Genomic DNA, 23,060 nt, shown 5'->3' with positions numbered 1-23,060 from the left:
GCCACAAACTGCCTGCGGCCGAGCAAAGTGAGTACTCCCATTGTTGATTTTCACTAAACAACTGTTATGTACATTCATGTTTATAATACAGTTCATTCAGTGCAGATACTGTAATAAATACCACATGCAAACCGATAGTGGAGAGCAGACCCGGGCAGGAAAACAAAAGGAATTAAAGTTTTAATTAAGCATTTAAAGGACCATACCTGTGTTTTTGCATGTTCTTAAATAGACATATTTTAGATTGATTTCCAGTCGCTGCTTTTAGTTTATTTTCTCTGAAAATGCACTTGCAGAGCCTTGAATCTAACAATTCAGACATAAATTCTGAATAAAAATATTACATTAGAGAATGGAAAGTGTTGCACTGATGAGCTGTTAGCAAACAAGACAGATTTAAAAATACAAACAGATAAATAAACAAAATACAAAAAAGTTGAATTAAATTTAAGAATCTGAAAAAGGAAAGTCATTCTGCAGAAAACTGTCAAATCTCAAATGATGAATCTCAAATAGTTTTCCTGACTTTGGTCAGTTGCTCCCTGAAACCGACAACTGACTAAAGGCTTTATTTGCATAAAGATGCAAATAACATTAACAAAAACCAAATAAAAACAATCAGTTCCACCACTGCTGGTGTTTAGATTAACTACAATAGACTGTGAGGGATGATCTATCTAGATCAGTGGTTCCCAACCTATTTTCCATGGGGCCCCTCTTCATGCAAATACTAAAAATCCACAGACCCGCCACCCCACACCGTGCTGAAACCATGCTTGGTTTTATGCTTTTAAAGGTGAGATTCTCACCGTGAGCTCTGGCTGAGTTCTGTCCTTCAATAAAGCCAAAGTTAAATTCACAACATATAGTCTTACTTTTTTTTTCTTAAGATAGGGACAATGTGTGGACATTATTCATAATAGCTCTAAATGTTCAAAGCCTCTGGGACCCCAGTGCTCTTTGGGGGACCCTCCTTGAGGTCCTGGACCCCAGGTTGGAAACCACTGATCTAGAGGATGTTTCAAGTTCTCTGCAAGTGAAACTGAAACCAAAGCCTGGTTGAAGTTAAAACGGAAGATTTGCCTGAATTTATCATTTATAACCAACATGCAAAAACATGGGTGTTGAACTTTAGTGATTTAGTGATTCAGCTTGGGCATGCACTGAAGCTAAACGGATAGTTGTAAACTCCTTATGAGGGCGGTTTGATCCAGTGCTCCTTGAAAACGTTTTTAATTTTTCAGTTTTTTGGTCTGGATTGGTCGTGGTTTCTGTAAGGCCTTTGCAAAGAGGCAAAGTGTTTCTGCAGGTGATTGTAAATACATGGCGCAGATCCAATGGTCCAATGATTTAGTGCATTGTGTGTGTGCAGGTGTGTGTGTTTGAGCATGCTGTGAGTTCAGTGAAAGTAATTATCACAGTCTGTTTTAGTAATAGAACCAGTTGTGTGTTAGTCACAGAAAACTGTTGGTTTTGTTGTAAACAATAAAAACTAAGAGATTTGACGTCCATAAGATGCCCAAATCAGAAAAAAGGAAAAAATTTCACATCAAGCACAAAACAAAATCAAAAATGCTAAAAATACAAAACAGCCCAAGGAATACGTTATGTTAGTAGAAGCTTGTCACACAACAATATTGATAATTATATCAGTAGCTCACTCTAAAAAGTCAAAGGGGTTCTTCAGATTGAAAACAACAGGAGACCCAAGAAGGATCCCTGAGAATTATTATCATTTTTATTTTGTTTTCTGGTAAGGAGTCCTAAAATGCTCAAACAGCCTGAAGAACCCTGATGAACTTTTGGTTCCTAGAGTATAAATTTAGTTAATTTAAGCAATTCTGAACCTCAGTAACAGATCAATGCTGTTGGCCCCATTGAAAACAGAACACACTGTACAGTTAATATCTACAGTTGGTGCATTCAGGTAATCACAGGGAAACTAAAAATGTGTTGATAACATTTGCATTCAGAACATCAGAGTTATTTGCCAACATCCAACGGTTAAAAGCTGGTAATTATTTGTATGAAGCTGAATAGAGCAGCCTCATTGGCTGGAGAGTAGCCAGCACTGAGAGCTCGATTTGAGTGGAAAAATGCAAACTTGTTTGTAAAGTAGTTCAGGAGGTGGAAGAACTTTCTTTGAGCCATCGTTGGCTACCTTCCCAAATATGCTGCAATCTCAGTTAAATGGAAAAGGAAAAAATACAGGAAAAACTCTAATACTGACACGGTAGGTTTGATTGCCAAGTGCAAAAAAAAAAAAAAAAAAACAACAACAAAAAAACATGTAAAAATGAGTTGGCTCAAGAGTATTTCACTCAGTGCTGTGTGACTGAAACACAATTTACACTCCTGTCCTGTGAGGTGTTAGCATGTCCTTCCAGGTGAAATTAGGTCCAAGTTTCAGGTTCCTTTGAGTCTTTGTTGGATGAAGAGGATGACGACGGGCTCGTACATTCACCCACATTTTTTAAAAGATGAGTGAATGGCTTCCTGTTTGCAGTTTTGAATGGATGCAATCAACAAACGTGTTATTGATTTAGAGGTTGAACTGTGTTCATATTCCAAGGTGGTCTTTGTTGAATATTCTCATGATAATCATATATTTTACCATCTTTGTGTCTGAAGGCACCTTATTCTCCATTTTGAAACATCTCGCTGCAAATCAAACTTAATTCACCCTCAAGTGCAGCAGAGACACAAACGCAGTTTGGACTGGGTGGGAAATTAATAACTTTCTTTATTAGAAAGCACTGGTTAATTTTCCCAGGGCTTTTGAAACTTGATGTCGAGACAAAACCTGAACCTGTATTTAGAAGAATAAAATCATTCTCTTGTTTTGATTTAATTGAAGATATTTCATAGCATTAAATGCTGTAAAGGCTTTTTTTGTGTAGAAATGTAAAATTTAGCACCGAAAGTCAGTAACTGAGTGTTTGGTGGATTATTCTTTGTTGTAATGATGCTTCTTGGCAATAAATTTTATAGCACTGAGAAGTCCATTTGTTTCTCCTTTAAATGGAGCCACATTTGTGAGGAAAATGCTTTTGTGGGATGAGCAGCAGAGTTTAGTATGTGCGCTGCCCAATGAATCTTTTCTGCCAATGCCAGACAGCTGATTCTGCTGTTGACTCTCGTTTGGTTCCTAAGAGTATGAACTGAAGGCAACTGGACGTCTTTATGTCTCTTGAAAATGTTTCTCCTCTCATCTAAAAGTCTTCTTCAGTTCTAAACTGACTGGTGAAGAGCTGGCCGTTCACATTTGAGGGTTGTTAAAGTCACGTGTGTCGTTGACCCACCCTTTGGCCCTGTTTACACCACAACCCCTCCCCCCAACTTTCCCCTTTGCACTTGTAATCTCTGTGTCTTTGCTGGCGCCACAAATGTTGCACAAAAAAGCAGGTTTTGCTTTCAGAGACAGCAAAATAAGCTGTTTGGCACTGACAGAGAAGATTAGGAAAGTTTTTCATGGGCACCGCTCACATACTCAACTCTGCTGCTCATCCCACAAGTGCATTTTCCTCACAAATAAGGATCCATTTAAAAGAGACGTAAACAGACTTTCCAAATCTGTAAGATTTATTGCCATGAAGCAGTTAAAATAAAGCAATTTACTGACTATTTTTGCTGAATTGGTGAACAGGTCAAACATACTGAGTGAAACTGGAAGGTGGTAGTAGACTATTCCCTCCTCTCCTAATGCCTCCAACTCCGTGCCACATCTAGGCAGTACCACATCCTGTTCTGCTTGTGTTCTGCCCTTTAAATGGATTTAGTGCTGAATATTTCAACTATGGTTTCTTATTGTACCAAAACTTCAAAGTTGGTCCTCAGTTGTAAGTCGCTTTGGATAAAATGACTCAAAAAATGTTTTAAATCCAAATACTTTGTGAATTTATTCTTTCTTACATGATAAAGAAAACGGAGCAAACATGCACAAGATATATAAAAAAGAATTTTTTTATTTGAACTTAAGGATAAATAAATAACAAAAGAATAAAATTTTGGCAGTTCTTGAAAAGGGGTCCCTGATCGATTGCTTCTCCTAGTTACATTTTATTTGGTCACAATTTTACCTTAGTAAACATTATATTCTTTTTTTTTTTGTCTAATTTCCCACCCAGTTCTGTTTACATACCTGTTAACTTATTAGTTACATTTTTTTAAAAAGTAACCTGAATTAAAAATGAGTTTAGCTCCTGCAGCTCCACGTCTTTATCTGTGGTTGACAAGTCAGTCAAACTAATGATTTACTTCCCTGTTTGGCACCTTCCAGCTTAATCTCCTTCTCTGGCAACATACAAGGTCACGTACAATATGGAGCATAAAATACAGAGGACAGATATTATTATTTCTGACAAATTTAGGCTTACACTTTCATATATACTGGGATACTTGTTAAAGGGGGGAGAGCATTCACAGTCTTAGTACAAATAAAGCCCAAATTTACAGGAATAAACAAGTCCCAATCCAAAACAACAGTATAGTGCCCCCTGCTGAAACCCTGTAATCCACAAACACTAATGGCTTTTAGCCATTTTTGCTAAAACGCGAAGGTAAAAGACACCTGTAGTTTATGTTTTGATGGCTTATTTAAAGGTGTTATAAAGTTTATTTTCCATACAGAGTAAAGTTCAGTAAATTTCACTTCTAGTGGCTAAATAAACTCTGGATTGGGGCTTTACACCACAACGAATCCCTCCCCCTGCATAAAGGATTTTAACCATAGACACATTGATAATCGTTAGCTATTGCACAGGTCATGCACGCCTGTCTAAGACACAGAAACTGCACCATATTAATGCTAACCACCTCTCCTTCTGCCTCATGGCTTGTAAATATGTCAATAACCAAAACTGTGGTACAAGTGCTTCTTTGTTTGCCAACGAGGTGGTCTAAGACGACTGTGATTTTTGGAGATATACTTACAGGACTCGTTCTGCTCTCAGGTCTCTGCAAAACCTAAACTTTCCCTTTTAACTAACCCTGTACATCACGTTAGCATCAAGCGCTAACCCTTGTGTTATATTCTCAGGCACTGTTCCCTTCACGACTGGTCCCTGAACCATTTGTCTTCTACAGCAACATAAAAATTCGTACTCACAACATGGCACGAACACTTTGTCAGCAAAGAACTACAAACATGTCCTCTGGAGTCCCAGCTCAGCTTGAAAGGGCACTATGATGGGAAATGAGGACATTTTTAAGACAGCTGGACTGTATGGAAGTTTTCCTTCGTCGTCATGTGACTGGAAATGCCGTAACTGCAGCTCTTGTTTCTCCGTTAGTGGGTTTTCCCGGAGGCTTTTCCCTGCAGGGAACAAGTTGGCCAATAAACAGCTTGGTGTGTGTGAGAGTCTTTCTACTTGTGAGGAAAATGGATGTGAAAATAACACAGGCTGAGTAGTTTCCTTTTCCCTGCTCTCAGGGCTCTCTTCCTCACCAGGCGGCCATTTTGATACACCTGCATTTGTCCTCCCCCTCTTCTCCTCCTCCCTCTCACTACCGCCCCCTGGCGGCTTACAGCAGGGTAGCGCACAATTGTTCGGGTCTTCCTCACACGACTGTGCTGATCCGACTGATGGGCTTTGATTTGGGGCCGCCGCCTTGTACCACCCCTGGGGGGTGTGGGGAGAGTGGAGCGGTCGATGGGGGAGGTAAGGGTGAGTGTGGAGGAGGAGGTGGGATGGAAGATAGGGGTGGGTACTGAGGTGTATAGGGTTGTGGAGGAGTCTGGGTGACGAGCCGTGCTGATGGCGTTTGGGGCGGTGGGGTGGAGAAGATGAAGTGGGTAGAGGGAGAGGCAGAGGGGCTGAGCGGGGAGTGTGTGTGAACGGCGTGGTTGTGAGAGTGTGTGTGAGCGTGGGGGTGGGGCTGGGAGTGCGAGATGGTCAGTGGGAGCTTGGCGCTTCCAGCTGGCCTCCCTACCATGGGGTGCGAGTGGTAAAGTCCGTGTGGTGTAGTAGGGGTAATGGGGGAGTGCGGGGACAGCGGTGGGGGCGTGATGAAGCCTGAGGCCATGTTGTAGCGTGGGTGTTGGGCGGCGCCATGTTGCAGCCTCTGATGCTGCTGGGTAAGAGAGGGAGCGCAGCCGGATGGTGCTTGCCGCCGGGGGGCGGAGAACCTGTGCGACAGGATGTGGTGCTGTGGGACGCTCTGCATATGGTAGCGGTGATGGTGATGGTACGGTGGGGGTGGGGTTTGCTGCTGCTGGTGCCCAGTAACACTGACTCCGCCTCCTCCACTGTTGCCGTGGCAATACTGGGCGTGCAAAGCCTGGAGCTTGGATGCTCCCCCTCCTGGACCACCTCCCCCTCCCACTCCTCCCGGGTCCGACTGCCCGAGGTTGGGCGATGGGGAGGGGCATGGGGAAGGGGAGGATGGGTGGGGGATGGGAGGTGCGGGGGCGGGGTAGTGGGGGGGTGATGATATCATCAGGGGACTCGGTGGACCCTGAGGAGGGGGTGACGTCATCGTCAAGGGACCAGGAACTTTGCCTCTGCGACTGGCTAAGAAATTCCCCATCCGACCGCCTCCTGTCTGGACGCCGCCACTCACCATCCCTCCTCCGCCCCCAGCTCCTACCCCGCTCGCGAGAGGGGATGTAGTGACCCCTCCCTGGTTGTGACAGAGCCCCGGCCCACCCCCCACCCCTGTACCGGGGCTCTGAGTAGGGCGGTGTGGCCGGTATGCTGCTGGAGATGAAGGGACCATCATGGGGCTGTAAGACAGACCTCCTGCAGGCAGGGGGCGCTGCTGATGAGGCCGAGGGCTGCTAATAATAGAACCCTGAGAAGAGGTAGAGGAGGCAGGGAAAGAGAAGGTTTGCAAACACAGAGAGGACAAAATGAAGGAAAGAAGAGGGATAATTTAATAAAAACCCAGGAAATATCTACACTGTTTGAAAGGCATGAACCTCTCTTTTCAGTTCATTTTTTTATCAACTATATGAGACGATGTGTCAATTTACCAAATTAAAGCTGTCTTTAAAGGAGCTGGGAATGCTTAAATATGCTTTATCTTGGTCACAGAAACTAACTTCAAAAGGATCAAACATATAAATTATGTAGAAATTTCTGGTGACACCATGACGTTGGAAGGCTGTGGTTTTAGACATGACTCAGACTTGTTAATGATCAAAAACTTCTAAAACTCAAGGAAAAAACACTCAAAATCCCATCAGCCTCTGTTTAATTTGAATTTACACAAAAATGAGACACTTGGCAGGCTAAACAAGAGTAAAGAAATGTCCCATTGCTTGTAATTAGTTTTTAGACCTGACATAAAATTTCATGTTTAAGTCACGTCATGTTTAATTTTACATGAAATGAACTGAAAGCAGAATTTCTGACATGATTTCTAGTTTTCTGAGACACAAAAGGGAAAACAGTGTATGTGTTAAATCCAATTTATGCTCAATGCAAAAGACAATACACAGACGGTGAACAGTTTAGTCCGTTCCTGCATCGGTTTTGCATGTGATTTGGTCAGTTTTCACTGTGTTTTGTGATTCGTCGCTTGACGCAGAAGACGAAGCAATACCACCAGAAATCGTGGGGGCAGTGCTGAGCAGAATAGCTGACATGCGACCAGCAAAAGAAACAAACCAGAGAAGAAGAGGATCAGGAAGTGGGGGGGGAGCAGAAGAAGAATAAAGACGAGCACAACAACTATTGAAATTACGTGAGCATTTGAAGAAAGACTATATGTGAGTGTGCCAGTTGTGTTGGGCTGTTGGAAAATAACTTTATAGCGATGCATTACTGCTACCAACTAGCAGGATCGCAGGAATGAACTCTGAACTCAGTACTGCCCACTAGTGGAGGAACTGACTTAACCACAGAAAAGCAAAAGACGCATGGAAGTATGAAGATGGCGACGTATGACAACATTTGAAACGGATATCTGTATTTACAGATGTAAGGGAGGGTAAATGGGCCTTTAAAGTGTTGAACATACAGATATGTAGACATGTATGGGAGAAGAATTACAGAACTTCGATTTTTTGGGCGCACTAAAGTCATAATGCAGTTAATTTCAACTGGAACCCTGTTAAATGACGGAACCATTATACATATATATATATATATATATAATGGTTCCGTCATTTAACAGGGTTTAAGAAGTGAGTGCACCCCTCACATTTTTGCAAATATTTTATTATATCTTTTCATGGGACAACACCATAGTAATGAAACTGTGATATACAGGACACCAAACTATAAAAATTAAACTTTGATATTCTGTATGTCAAAGTTTTATTTCTTTAGTGTTGTCCCATGAAAAGATATAATGACATATTAGCAAAAATGTGAAGGGTGTACTCACTTCTGTGAGATACTGTATATACAATACTGTTGATGTTTTTTTTCTTTACCTGCAGTGACCATGTTGAGGACTCTTTCCTTTGAACAGTTTCTTTCTCATTGAATCCTCCTTAATCTATTTAGGTTGATTCAATATCTAAAATACAACCCCTTCACAAAAACCAAACAAAAAACAGCATGCAGTCCAGAGGAGACAATCTATGGAAGGCCAAAAGTGACATCATATGAAATAACCAAAGTGAGTAAAGTCAGGCCAGAATCAGTTCATGCTACCGATGTAAACCCATGATACCATGAGGCTCATTTTTACAAATTAAACATAAAATTTTCAAATGAGATGTGACCTGTGAAAGCCAAGGAGCAGAAGCTTCAGCTGCGACTTATCTCTGCAGTCTGAGTGGTGCATCTAGGAAGGATGAACTATTCCACAGATTTGAGGCAACCAAAGAAAAGGTTGATTCCTCAAGAGTCTTACAGCCAATTTTTGTGTCTCGTCCATGATGAAAAAACAAACAAATAACGCTGCGGCACGTGTCATAAGCGTCCTTGATGCTCATCGTCATGGCTCTCTACTAAACATATGCAGCAAGTCTATTATTGACGGAGCACACTTCCAGAAGGCATCAAGCTTCGCAGTTCAGATGGGGCCAGGAATAAGGCCAGAAAATCAGACAAGGAAGCAGTGTACAGCTTCTGGTAAATTTCAAAATAAAAGCTCTCGTGCAGATTTGTTCTTGCTGAACCATGTAAACATTACATCATTAATTGGTCAATGGGTCTCTGTGTTTTTTTTTTTTTTTATCATGGACAATGAGATGTTTATCCTGGAAGTGGAAAATCACAAGATTCTCCATTTCTCCTGTATTTTGTGATCTATGCGGACTGCAGAAGTGGGCACTCCATGTTTGACCTACTCCCAGTGGGAATTGGCCCGGAGCAGAGGTCAGAACGAAACTACCCGGACCCAGGTCAGCCATTAGACTAGACCCTGGAACAGCTCAGAGAAACTGGCTGGTTGATTATTGTGCTCTAACAGAAATGTAGATGGAGCCAAAGATCTGTCAAGTGAATCTGACTTTCCAAACCAAATCACTTCCCTCATATAAAAATGAAAAAAGTTTGACTTCAGCCATATTTTAAGGTTACTTAGACAAATAAGTAAAGCATGCAGTGGATTTTAACTGTCTAATTTTATAGGTAAACAGAAGAATGTCATCTGCATAACAATGGAACAGAAGATTAAGCTTCTGGAAGAAAAAACCCATAGGCAACAAATATAGAATGGAAAGCATTGGCCCTAGCATGGACCCCTGGGGTATGCCACTTGTGAGAAAGCAAGTAGAAGATGACTGAACCCATAAACGATTAAAAAAAAAAGAAAAATTCTGTCACTTATGTTTGATTTAAACTAGGTCAAGACATATAGACACACTTGATATCAGAACGTTCAGATCCACTGTATCAACAGCTGCAGACAGGTCTAAAATTACAGTTTAACAGCAGTTAAATGAGTCAACTGTTAAAAACTCTAGGAAGAGCTGAGCTGGCATTTACACGAATGAAAACCAGATTGGAATCTTTCACATCTTATAATAAAAGGCAGTAGTACAATGTAAATTCATAGGAAATGGAGGCAAATGATGGTACTTTTGGCTTTCCATATTTTCCATACTGAAACTCATTCACTTTTTATGACATCGTGTACATGCACTTGAGTGGAAGTAAAACATGCAGCAGCAGCATGCGGGGAGGTCATGCAGGCTTTAGCCCCGCTCCCTGCCAAACTTACTTCAATAGTACTGTCCAATGACCCAACACTGTTCCTACGGCCTCGCTTCCCTGTTACCCAATCAGAATGAGGCTGTTAATAACATATTTTTCGAAACAATATGTGACCAAATAAACCCACAAACTGTGATATTTTCATTTCTGTTAAATAAACAGGATAAGCTAGGCTAATTGCTTCTGAATGCATCCAGTTTTCATGTTAAGCTACTAACCACATGCAACCTCAGCTTTATGTCACATTTTTTTACTAACACTCTGCAACAGTTTTCTTTCTTTTAATTTAAAAAACAAAAAGCTTTATTAATAATATGATTAAATGTATTGTAATTAAATAATTAAATAATTATTAAATATTATTTTTTACATATTAAATGTCTATTGCAATATACAGTATATTACATGCAATTATTATCTTGATACATATACTTGACAGCATCAATTTAATTTTTTTTACCATCAGATAATGAAATATTATACAATAATTAATATCAAATTAACAAATTTCTGTAAAGTTCAGCAAACTTTTCTGCTTAGCTGAGACCAAGTTTCTTGAGAAACAAAATAACTTCTGCACAACTTGATAAAAACAATGAATGGTACAGTATTTAATACTGTTATCCCACATGGCTAACATGGTGACTTCTTTCACTGATTGGATTTCAGTAAATTCCTCATATTGATCATTTTATCTGCCTCTTGTGCAATCACGAGTTTTACAATGTTGTTCCTGCTGCTGTTCAGCAGATGGAGACATAACATTAAATTTCCATCTCACTACTTCACCATCAAAGGTTTCAAGGCTGTTTCATCAGTTGCGTAACAGCCCAACTGCAGGTTTGTTCTGACTTGATAAGCTATAAAACCGTCAGTGGTGAGCAGAGCTCGAAAAATACAACAAATATCGCTATAAAGTGTGAAACTAGCACTTATTTTCTGCCCTGCCCTCACCTGTCTCTGAGAGGTCTCTGAGAGAGGAGCTGAGTGCCGTACGTTTGAGTCCATCCACTGAGGCGTATGTGTCGTCCAGGCTCGGCCTACCCAGGGTGCCGTTCACTACCTCACTCTTCACTGGCCCTCCCCCGGAGCTGGCTCCGCCCCCTGGTGTCCCCATGCCTCCAGGTCCTGCCAGCATGCCGGGACGCATCACACCTTTCTGCTTCTCGAGCTCAGCTGGAGGGGGAGATGGAGGGATGATGAAAGAAAATTAAGCCTGACATTACTGCAGGGTCCATATGATTATCTATTAATGTGATTTTATATTTTCTGCTCTCTCTTTTTCTCTCTCTTTTTTCAGTCTTATGTGTGTATTTATGGTCCATAAATTGTGGACCTGTGTCTGTTTAATAAAACTGAATTGAACTGAAAAAACATTATAACATTATACTGTTTGCAGTGACCACTAAACCGCTTTGCTTTGGGTGTGTGAGAAAAAGAAAAAGGTGTGGATTTTTAATTGCTGTTTTAAATTATTTTCTATTTGCAAATATTGTTTTTGTGTGCATTTTATTATGTACTTTGTGCTACTTATGTATGAGAAGTGCTTTGTAAATAAATTTGATTTGATTCCTTTGCATGTACGTCTTAGAAGATGAGCGAAGTCCTGAAAAACTTTTATTAAAGTCATAATAATGCAGGTAATGTAAAGTCACGTTCTGATGGCTATCAGAAATGGTGACCTATGTCACCCCTTTAGTCTGGACTCTTCTAACATAATGTGACCCTAACATAGCCAGGACCACAGAGGTCCTCGTTTCTGATCTGTGACTTTACATTACCTGCATTTTAATGAATTTTTCAAGCCTTTGCTCGTCTTCTAAGACATCCATGCAAAGAAATGTACACTATCGCCCCCTGTGGTCACAGATTCTGATGGGTCACAGATTTTGGTGAAACACCGGCCTGGTTGTATCTTTGTAATTGTGTTTCCTGAACTTGTAAAAGTGTTTTTCGTCAATCTGAAGTTGCTTTGTTGTTCAGCAATGTATAAAAGAGAAATGTTGTGCAGTGGCACATGTAAGTTTGTATATATTTATAAATTTCATGTATAGAAATATAAAAATACATATATTGTAACTGCCAGACTGCCTTTAAAGTAATAGATATATTGTATAAACATAACATAATATTATTTTATAAATATTTTCACAGAATATCTAAAAATAAATAAATTAAATAAACATCAAAAATAAAGAAAAGCATCAATGTACATGTCTGTAGAAGTTAAATATTGCATGTGGAAAAATTGCAGTACTGTTTTAAAAAAGAACATGAATTTATGCATCAGAGAGTAAAAGAACACATTCTAGTCTGGTACAGAGCACATACTAAATTTACGTATCAGCATAGTAGCTTGTGTACAGTCTCTGTACATGTCCATATCATCAGTCAGGTCATCAGTTATATAGTGTTCTAGGTATTCAACCACTCTAAGAACAATGTCAGAGAGAGAGAAGTCAGGAAATACTTATTTATGAGCAAAGCTGACATTATCTATACAAATGTGGTTAATTATAGTACCATCCAGTTCCACAGTTATTTATCAACTTCGGTAAATCAAACAAACTGCTTAAAAACAAGGTAAACAGTAGAATCACGTGAGAAAAATGTCACGAAGTTAACCTGTTAACTGATGCTTAGGAAATCCTGTAAACATTTTGCTTAAAAAAATACAGTCAAGGGTTTCAGCTCAAAATAACTGCAGTGTATTACATAAAGTTAATAATTAGATTTCCTTAACATTGCATAGGTTATTACTATATTTGGTTGCAGCTATAAGCAGTCCGCCAAAAGTCAGTGAATTCTAGACTCCATGTATGAACAGGGTTATAGTTTCCTAGTAGAGGTCCATATACAGCATTTTGTGTTTCTATTTGTAAACATTTCTAAGGAGGGCTGGTACAGACAGCCTGGGGCATTTCTCTACAATTGGCCCAGAGATCTCACAGATGCTGCAGATCCGTTTAAAATCTCAGTTTTTGTAATAAAACCTTTTTATTATTATTAATCAAGCTGTCCGGAGCTCTTTTACCGCCAACTAATTGTTATCTCAACATCTGCTTCAAGTAATCAACAACATAACACTTAAAGAGTGTTGTAATCGGATATAAAACATGTTAGCTGTTTTTAACATGCCACAGACATGTTAGAAATGAGAGGCCTAAAGAAGCAACACAGTTTCTCTGGTTACTTTAACGCTGTACTATTTTCAACCAAACATGTTTCAATTAGACACATTTTACTCATCAATTATTAAAACTGGCTTTTTCTACCAAGGAAATGTCAATATTATGACTACAGCTTTCGCTACAGCTGCTGCATCATTTCCTGAGAAGTGACAGGAACACTTACACTCCACCCTGTACTTTTCCATCTCCTGGACCTCTGCGATGCTCTCTCGGAGGTCTGAAGTGAATCGCGCTCTGTCCTGTTGGCTTGGAGCCGTGAAGACGATCAGCACCTTCCTCTCTCCTCCAGGGTTGGCAGACGTCAGCCTGATACCGTGAGGGTAGTCTGAGTGGCACAAAACACACAAACGTATTTAACGTCTGCATTTCAGACCCAAGGTGAGTCAAATGAAAGCATTAGCCAAAAATGAAAGTGATTGATATTAAGCATCAAACAAATTCAGGTCCCCTGAATCATCAAATTCTCCCAAAGTCAAATTATTTTTTTATCAATGTAAAAGAGGTTAGCATTGGGTAATCTTAAGATCTTGGCAGAAAAAAATGACTTCAGTGGTACTGTAGATGGTAAGGTCCGGAAACAAAGCACACCCTAACAATGACGAGTGTGTCTCACTCATATTGCCAGTGCAGAAATTAATGACAAGTTTCATTGAAATTTTCAAATGTCTGCAAAAACCTTTGTTGAGGTACTCAGTTATATCTGATATAGTGATGATATCTCACCAGCTTTTGTGACAAGCATGTTTGTGCAGCAACATCGTAAAGACGCGGGTAATTTCAGACTTGATCAACACGCATGCCCTTCAAATTTTCTGTCATTTTTATTGCTGTTGACCTTGTGGTCTTACATTTGTTCAAACTGGTCAAATTGGTCCTAAATTGGACCTAAATTGGAGCTTGTGAACACTTAGCATTAATTTTTGAGGACATGCACAAACAAGGATTCAAACAGATGCAAAAGTATGCAAGACAGACATGAAAAAGACATGTACGTGTAATTTAAAGCAAATTTATTCTCGGCCTTAGAGTAATTTTAACAAACCTCAACAGACATGCTAGCAGCTGAAGTTGCACTTGGAGACAGCTCTGAAATTAGATAAACTTTATTTATACCAGATGGAAATTGCAAAGGTAAATTGCATGATAATGTTAGCTTAATGTTAACATTAGCATGCTAACAAACTGGAGAAGTATATTTTGGAGGTTATTAATGTAATTATTCTTTATGACTTTTTTCTATTTTGGTAAACAAACAGAATTTAACTTCAAAACCCAAAATAAATTAATTGCATGTTTTTCCAATACAGATTCAGGCTTTGGGTTATTTTTTTTTTAACCTATAAAAAAAATCTCCCAAACTCAAACAGAAAATGACCAACTTTTTTTTTTTAATTGAAGTCCAGTAGGCCACCGGCTCTGTTCTTAGTGTAATTACTAACAAACTTGCCTGTTGCCAGTAAAACACAAAATGTTTGGTTGCGTTCTGGCTTCTCGTTTCTACGGTTACAGTTTTGTGTTTTGGGTGGATAAAAATGCAAAGATTTGACAACGGCCTCCAGAGTGAAACTGTCTTGCAACACAAAGCGAGTTCTGTCAGGTTGAAGTGGAAGTGGAATCTTTGACGATGACGACGTCTTTCACGTCATCACTCAGACCTGCTTAACCTGCGAAAAGCACAACAACAACAATGGTGGAACTCCATGTTGTGGTCGTGCTGCTGCATCTTTTTAATTTATCTGGTCCGCTGAAGCAAAACCAGTTTCTGGTAGATCATTTATGCCGTTAGCGACGACACAGAGGTTACATACACCAGATAACTAGCGGTTGGCAAGCAACGCTTCTGTTGTGTGTTCCAGTCTTATGAGAATGTGACGCACAAGTTTCACTGACCACTAAAGGCCTGGCGTGCGCACTACATATTATAATTTCTTGACTGTTGATATTTTAGTGCACTTACTGATTTACATGTTTTGTTAAATATTTGTTATTTTATTGTTCAGCACTTTGGTCAACATTGTTGTTTTTAAAGTGCTCTATAAATAAATTGGATTGCACCACGTTGTTTCTGGCCCAATATGCTTTTTCCTGTTTTCATTACACATTCTGTAAATGCATTTTTTCCCAAATATGCCAAAGAAAATTTCTGCGTTTTGGCGTCCAACACCATCATCATGGTTGATATGGTTACGCACAGTGAACAGTGCAAAACAAGGCCAGTTGGGGCCAAAAACTGATTGCTGCCACTGACCTCTTATCAGTTATTGAGTGCAGGAAGCACAGAGATACTGTTTCATCTTACCTGCTTCCCACATGATGCACACAGACACACAGATATGCTCACCCACCCACACAGCTGATATATGATTGTGCTGATGAATCATGTGGGACAATCTGTCCTGGTCACAGTCATCAGCAGCCTGCCAAGTCCCATTTAGCTCCAACTGCTGAACCAGAACTGTCAGCAGCAACAACACCTAACCAACCAAACAAGCTCTAAGATTATGCCTTGGATCCCTCAAATTAACACAATGCCAAAATCTTAACATTTTATGTGATGCAATCTAACATAATATGATGCAATTCTGACCCTGAAATATACAGGTTCCTCCTTTATTTTCATTTTCAGTAAACTACTCAAATCAGCTAATTCCCTGTTTACTAGTATCAGAAACTATTCTACATCTGTTTTGGTTAGCCAGTTTTATTTACTGATATCATCTTTTATTAAACTGAAGGTGCCAGTAAGTGATTGTAATGATTTGGTCCAAAAGCAACAAAAGGAAAGTCTGGGTCTTTGAGGAGCAAAGATGGACAGAGGATCTGCAGTTTGCCACCAGATAATTGAGGAAATTATTTCACAATTAAAAAACATGTTGGATGGATTGAAAGTGATTTGCATATTTCTCCCTCTATAGTGCAGAATATCATAAAATTAGGCAATCTTGAGGACCTCCAGGTAATTTCTACATGAACTCTGGTATTTTAACAAGTGGAGTTTTTCCCTATTACCCCCCCCCCCCCCCCCCTCCAAAAAAAGAAAAAAAAATTCTGATCCACACAATGATCTAGCCCTGCCTCTGGTGCCATTTTAGAAAGCTGAAAAAACTTTAAAAAACAGCTTTATGTTAAAAAGACTAGCACCAGCACAATCTTGGCTAAGTTTACAAAGGAGTAAATCTTTGTAACCGAGGCTCCTCCAGGTGGGATGTGCCCAGCATTGCATCACAAATGCAGCATCTTCTGAAGCCACACAGATGGCAACACCCAACCTGATTCTGCAAGCTGACAACAACAGTTATCCATACATAAACACTAAACCTGGAATATCTGAGAGTATTCACCCTGGAAGCTGTTTTCCTAAAAGTGTTTTCAGTCCCCCAAAAAATGCATTTGCATTAAGACACAAGATGCAAATGCATTTGTCAAAATATTTGTTTACATGTGGACATGGTCAGTTGGTTAATTTTTAACATTCCATCCATCCCTCCATCCATCCTTCCATGCATCCATCCATCCCTCCCTCCCTCCCTCCATCCCTCCATCCATCCATGCATCCATCCCTCCATCCATCCTTCCAATCATCCATCCATCCATCCCTCCATCCATTCATCCATCCATCCCTCCATCCATCCATGCATCCATCTATCCCTCCCTCCCTCCCTCCATCCATCCATCCATCCATCCCTCCCTCCATCCATCCATGCATCCATCCCTCCCTCCCTCCATCCATTCTCTTCTGCTTATCCAGGGTGGGCTGCAGGGGCAGCTGCGTAAACTGAGAAACACAGATTTCCCTGTCCCTACAGATATAGTCCCTACAGTTTGTCCTGGGGTCTCCCCCCCGGTGGGGCATGCATGAACACCTCGCCATGGAGGCGTCCAAAAGGTATCCTAATCAGATACCCGAGCCACCTCATCTGACTTCTGTGGAGGACTAGTTCTATTCGGAGCCCTTACCGGATGACCAAGTTTCTTCTATCTCTAAGGGAGAGCCCAGACGCCCTGATGAGGAAACTCATTTCGGCCGCTTGTATTCGGCATCTCATTCTTTTGGTCACTACCCACAACTTGTGGACATAGCTGACGATAGGAAAGTAGATTGTCCAGTAAATTAAGCTCATTTTCTTTTGTCTCAGCCCCTTCTTCACCACGAGAGATTGATGCAGATGCATTAATGCAAACGCTGCAGCAATTTGCCTGTTGATTAAGAACGAGATCCAAGTGGAGGGGTTCGAATATTTCTGATTGTTTAGGTTGAACAATACAAATACTAAAGGCCCTTGTACGCTTCCTTTACCTACGTAAATAGGAACTTCCATTTCACACATTAATGTACATATACATCCTTTAGGTTAGCGTGGTCTTTACATAATACATCCACCAGAGGGCAGAGCTGGGTTCAGACTGCACCGTGGAGTTTTAGGCAATAACAAACATGGTTACAGTGAAGGAAATTCCTTTTACTGGTCGCATGTCATGTGGCTACACTGCCCAACACTGCCCACGTGGTTTCTAGTGGTGCTGCTCAATTTGCTGCATCAAGGGGCGCAACTGGAAAAACCCTGGGAATGGACCAAATTACACAGGTAATAGATGCATAGAGTAGCATAGGGTATAAACAGGTTAAGCTCACTGTATAAAGCCGGGTGTTGTCATGCAGACAGGTCTCATTAGTAGTGTTCCATCATGATGATTTGGACTATTTTGCTCACTTAGTTGTTGAAAAAAAGAAGCAGTTAGTTTTTTCTATTGAGTCTGTCATGATATTACAGACTGGAAACATCAATATTCTCACCAACATTTAACCAAATTGTGCTCAGTTTTCTGAGCAAACCAGTTTTCTCTGTGATTTCTCTGTTTTCATTGTGTTTGATGCTTTCCTTTTCCAAGTTTCCCCCTCACCGACTCAGATTATCAAGTGAGCCAGATATCCAGTCAGCCCTGGATGTGTCCTCATAAATTCCATCTTTAAAGTGTTCACTCATAGTGACTGAAGACCTCTGATCACCCTGTAGATTTGCCTCAGATTTAGTCTCCTACCTCCAGTACGTCACTTCAAGATGAAACCCAGTTTTAAAATCTTGTCTTCTAAAAGCTCAGGATCAGTGTTAAATTAACTGTTGGATCGAGATGCAACACAAACTCTTGGCTCCTGTTTCTTCTTTTTGAAAAACAAGATGCTTCACAGAGTCTTCAGTTTGAACATAGATTTTTATTATAAACTCATTAGTGGATGATGTTCCTGCAAAAGGGTGCAAACAAATCTTGAGGTTGCTGTCATTTTTTTCTGACAAGATTTGGGTCACAAACCCAAGAAATTGTAAAAAAATACCCATCAGCAGCCTTTTCTGCTGTTCAATGGCAAAATATTACAATCGTGAGTCTTCGACAGGATTTACAGAATGGGGTAAAACATTTGAGCTTGCAGCAGTTTTTCCTTTTTGGACTCAGCTTGGTCAAAACAGGACACAATAGTTTGGTTCTGATAAAGAGATGAATCCTGGGAAACTCTGTCCCAGTTGGAAATATTCTCAACAATCTGTTAATTATCACTTGGCGAAACACAGCGTTACTTCTCTGTCCAAATGCGCTCGTCTGCCAGCCTTTTCCTTTAATGTACGGCGGTTTCAGCCTGTAGAGGAGTAGTGGATACACCAGCAGAGGCACCAGCTGCATCTTTTTAAGTGACTACATGGAAGCACATCACAGGATTTCCTAAATATGGGTCCGTTAATCTGAATCCCTCAGAACAGGACTCGGTTTACAATAATGATGCTGACACAATCATACAGAGGAAGTGTGTGTGTGTGTGTGTGTGTTATGTTTCTAAGCTTCTGCTTCAGCAGGTCTGTGCAGCAGATTGGAGTTGGTTCAAATATCAGACCGTTTACCAAACATTCAAAATGTTTGTGGCTACCATAGAAAATCAAACCTGCAGAATCACAGTTGACCTAAAACTGAAGCATCATTTAAAACTAGACTAGGAACTGGCCTTCAGTTTGCACATAGCACTGTGGCTCACTCCAAATAACAATAACAAGAAGACACTGTCATAGCTTCCTCTGTATTATTTTTATTTTCTAAACTGTTATTTAAAATCTTCCTGGTGGTCCCATAGGATTTTCCGCCTACTTTCAGGTTAAACCGTCATGTTTGTAAATGTTTCCGTACTTTAGGGGCAATAAAGTTGCACCAAGCTATTAAAAACATAATAAAAATGAATACAGCCAAGTGGGCACCGGATTTGAGCTGAAATGAAAATCCTGCCAATCAGATTGATCAGAAGCGTTACCGCCCCCGACTGACAAATACACCCACTGAACAGAGAGAGCCAGCAGAGTTTTCGGGTGAGAGCGTACGGGGGGGGGGGGGGGGGTGTTTTACGCTCACTGTGCTGCGTTCACGGCCCCGTGAGTAATTAAAAACTCCTGCAATCACAGCAATGCGCTCTCTCGATTAAATAACACACTGTTGAATTGATAAATACGCTCCTCAAGGTATTTGGCTGAGACGTAACGCCATAGGGTTCCTTCAGTGTTTTCTATGTGGAACATGTCTAAGATTTAAGTCAGAAAACCTCAACGGTCATGATGGACGATCTCCCCTTCAAGTTATTCCAAATTGTGGAGATTGCTCTTGGAAAAATATGTAAAATTATGTCAAAGGTTTCCATAAAATTACCAAGAAAATAAAGACTTGGAAAATGAATGTTAAATTTTTTTGTATTTCCAGTAGATTCAAATTTCCCGATCTGTCTTAAAGGAAAAGTGTTTAACGGGTTCCACAGCACACCGTTCTACCAACAGAAATCTGCACACACGCAGACTGAACATGTGATCTCTATTTAAAATGTCATTTTGACTTTTTTTAAGCAAATGATGAATTGATTTTTGGAAGTTTAGCTGGAAGACTGGACGGACTACATCTCTCGGCTGGCCTGGGAACGCCCTCCGGATGAGCTGGTGAATGTGGCCGGGGAGAGGGAAGTCTGGGTTTCCCTGCTTAGGCAGCTGCCTCCGCGACCCGACTCCGGATAAGCGCCAGAAAATGGATGGATGGATGGAGCTGGAAGATGTGAGGTTACCATAGAAACTGTGTATTTCTGGGGCTCCTACATGAGTGTCTTGGTGACTGCGAGGTAAAAACAGAGCTGAGCCGTGCAGAAGAGAAGAGATGAAAACAAAATACAGATAGAGAGAGCAGATGGACGAGAGGCAGAAGAGATGGAGAGCGGTGCTTACAGGTGTTCTGGAAGGTGTGGACCTGCATGTCGACCAGAGGAAACGATTGTCTGAAACTGTAAGTCACTGAGGTCTTCTTCTTCTGGAAGATCTTTGTCACCTGAGGAGGAGGACGGCAAGAAGAGAAGAAGTGAGAGGTGAACAGAGAGAGGTACATCACCAAACTTAAACAGCATCAGTAAAAGTTGTGAATGATCCCCTCATTGTTTCTGGTCTCATCTTGTCTCTGTGTTGATCCTTCTGGATCTTAGTGCTGCTTTTGTCGAATACAAAATGTCATTGCAAAGATTTGAACATCTAATTAGGATCCAGGGTTCTTCTTTGAACTGGTTTAGATCATATTAATCAGACTTGGTTCCTGTTTGCAACTGATTTGTCCTCCACATAAGCCTGAGTCAGTTCTGGTATTCCTCAGGGATCTGGGGCCTTATTTATAAAACTGTGAGTAGCAAAGCAAACTACAGGCGGCTTCTGCTGCGTAAAACGGAAATGCAGAGCACTTCTACTTTCTGATTAATAAAAGCGTGCACACGCACGTCCTACACCTGTTTCCGTTCATAAATCAAAATCAACTCTAAAGCGTGTGCACATGAGGGAACGCCTTCCCACACCCGCACGGTGGCTATAAATGGTCAGGTGAACGCCTGTGATACATATTCATCACATCGTTTGCATGGTGACTCGGGAAGGAAAAGTAGTTATGAAGTGAAATTTTTTGGTGTGTGAGACTGAGATCCTGATGGACCACGTTGGAAAATGTAAAAATGTTTAATTGGTGGCACGGCGTGGGCATTACAGTGTCAGAAAGGCAGAATAGTGGCAGCAGAGGGCAGATGTTGTCATCGCTGTATCAGAAGGGAAGACACGCCAGAGGCATCGGATGTTGCAGCTGGATATCTCAGTTGGTAGAGCATCCATCTGCAATGTGGGAGATCAAAGTTCGATTCCGCCAGGGGTGACACAAGTAATGCCCACATCGTGCCCACCAATTAAACATTTTTACGTTTGTCAACGTGGTCCATCAGGATCTGTCTCACACCCCAAAAAATTCCTCCTTTCCCCTCCCGAGTCGTCATGCAAACGATGTGATGAACATGTATTCCAGGCGTTCACCCGACCACTTATGTGGGCGTGGGAAGGAGTTCCCTCACGTGCGCCCGCTTTAGAGTTGATTCTGATACTTAATAAATGAGGCTCCAGATCCGTCCCCTCAACCGCAAGATTATCCCTTCATAAATGTCCAAGTCACCTGCAACTCCCAGAACCACCTGCTGAATGTGGTCTCCTGGTTCCCAGGATGAAGCAACTCCTTCAACTTTAGGGCAACTCTGTGGGTATACATGGCTCTTTGGTACATATCTTTTAATAATTTAAACTTACAAAGAGATTGGTATTCCCTAATATAGGAGGAAAGACACAAACAATTTTGCTGTCTATGAACACATTTCCGAATCTGTCAGAATGTTTTTGTAAGTACAACTAATTTGTGAGAAGATATGGGTGACTGAGGCCAAATATTTCCTTTTGAACACAAATAAATCTCCATCCCCAGAGTACTGGCCTTTTTAAGATTCCTAGAAGTCCCAGAATGGGAGGCAGAGTGTTTAGTTTTCAGGTCCTGCTTTTATGAAATCAGCTGCGGGTTTTTGAGCTGTCAGGTTTTAAAATAAATCTTAAAACTTCATTTATTTATTGTTAATTTATTGCTCTTTGGGCTCTCTGGTATTTTAATCTATGCTATATTAGTTAGTTATGCTATGTTTATTTTTTTACTTTTCAACTTGCCTTTTCCCCCTGTGGAGCACCTTGGGTTGTTTCTGTGTTTTAATAAAGTGCTGTATGTATAAAGTTGAGTTGAGTTGAACAGAAAGAAATGTGAGCCATTCCTAAAATATTTCCCTCTTTAGTGTTGCTGCTCTGGCCGAGGCTGCATGTCACATGGACGCCCGGTGATTACCATCAGCAGGTCGTTGAACAGGAAGACTTCTCTCTGATGGACGCCGCTCCTCTGTCCTCTGTTTGGATCTGGAACCTCGAACAGCTGACAGCAGCAGACCAACCGGCGATGAGGCAGCGACAACACCTTCACAGAAACACACAAACATACACACACCACTTACTTTTTATAAATAAACACGTCTTCTTTCTCATTCATTTAACAGAGACGAAGCAGACACATGGAACTATCCTCTCTCTAAACTTTTTCAAGAGATACTCTGATGTTTATGGACTCGGTCTGGAGGTCTTATTTGCTGCCTGGATCTCCAGGTCCCGGTTATTATGCTGTGATTGGAGCCTTTTTAGCAGGGCTGTAAATGTCATGTTTGATTATGATACAATCTGGGCTCTAAATTAACTTTTTTTTATCACCAGCCAAAGTAGCTGGTAGATTCTAAAGTTAAAGCCAATCAGAATTTACTCTATCCAAATTTCCTTCTAAATCAGATTATAGGTGCAACTGAGTGCATTTTATCATAAAGGTTTCTGTAAACGGCTCTGTGGTGGACTGGCGACCT

At 40.8% G+C, this 23,060-nt stretch overlaps 1 protein-coding gene across 3 annotated transcripts in view; it reads right to left on the bottom strand.

The window, feature by feature from the left end:
• Positions 1–4,226: 4,226 nt before the first annotated feature.
• The window catches only part of LOC121651355 (IQ motif and SEC7 domain-containing protein 2-like), a 209,845-nt gene continuing 191,011 nt past the window's right edge, over positions 4,227–23,060 (bottom strand). For all 3 annotated transcript variants that reach the window (XM_042003485.1, XM_042003486.1, XM_042003488.1), the window contains 6 exons: positions 22,502–22,627; positions 20,545–20,644; positions 13,467–13,628; positions 11,067–11,288; positions 10,120–10,169; positions 4,227–6,792 (listed from right to left, as the gene is read on the bottom strand). In XM_042003485.1, the coding sequence (XP_041859419.1) occupies positions 5,560–6,792; positions 10,120–10,169; positions 11,067–11,288; positions 13,467–13,628; positions 20,545–20,644; positions 22,502–22,627 (1,893 nt within the window). In that variant the 3' untranslated portion in view covers positions 4,227–5,559. The remainder of the gene's footprint in view (positions 6,793–10,119; positions 10,170–11,066; positions 11,289–13,466; positions 13,629–20,544; positions 20,645–22,501; positions 22,628–23,060) is intronic.

This window comes from Melanotaenia boesemani, chromosome 13 (genome assembly GCF_017639745.1).
Source record: "Melanotaenia boesemani isolate fMelBoe1 chromosome 13, fMelBoe1.pri, whole genome shotgun sequence".
Lineage (NCBI taxonomy): Eukaryota > Metazoa > Chordata > Actinopteri > Atheriniformes > Melanotaeniidae > Melanotaenia > Melanotaenia boesemani.
This window is presented reverse-complemented; position numbering and strand designations above follow the sequence as displayed.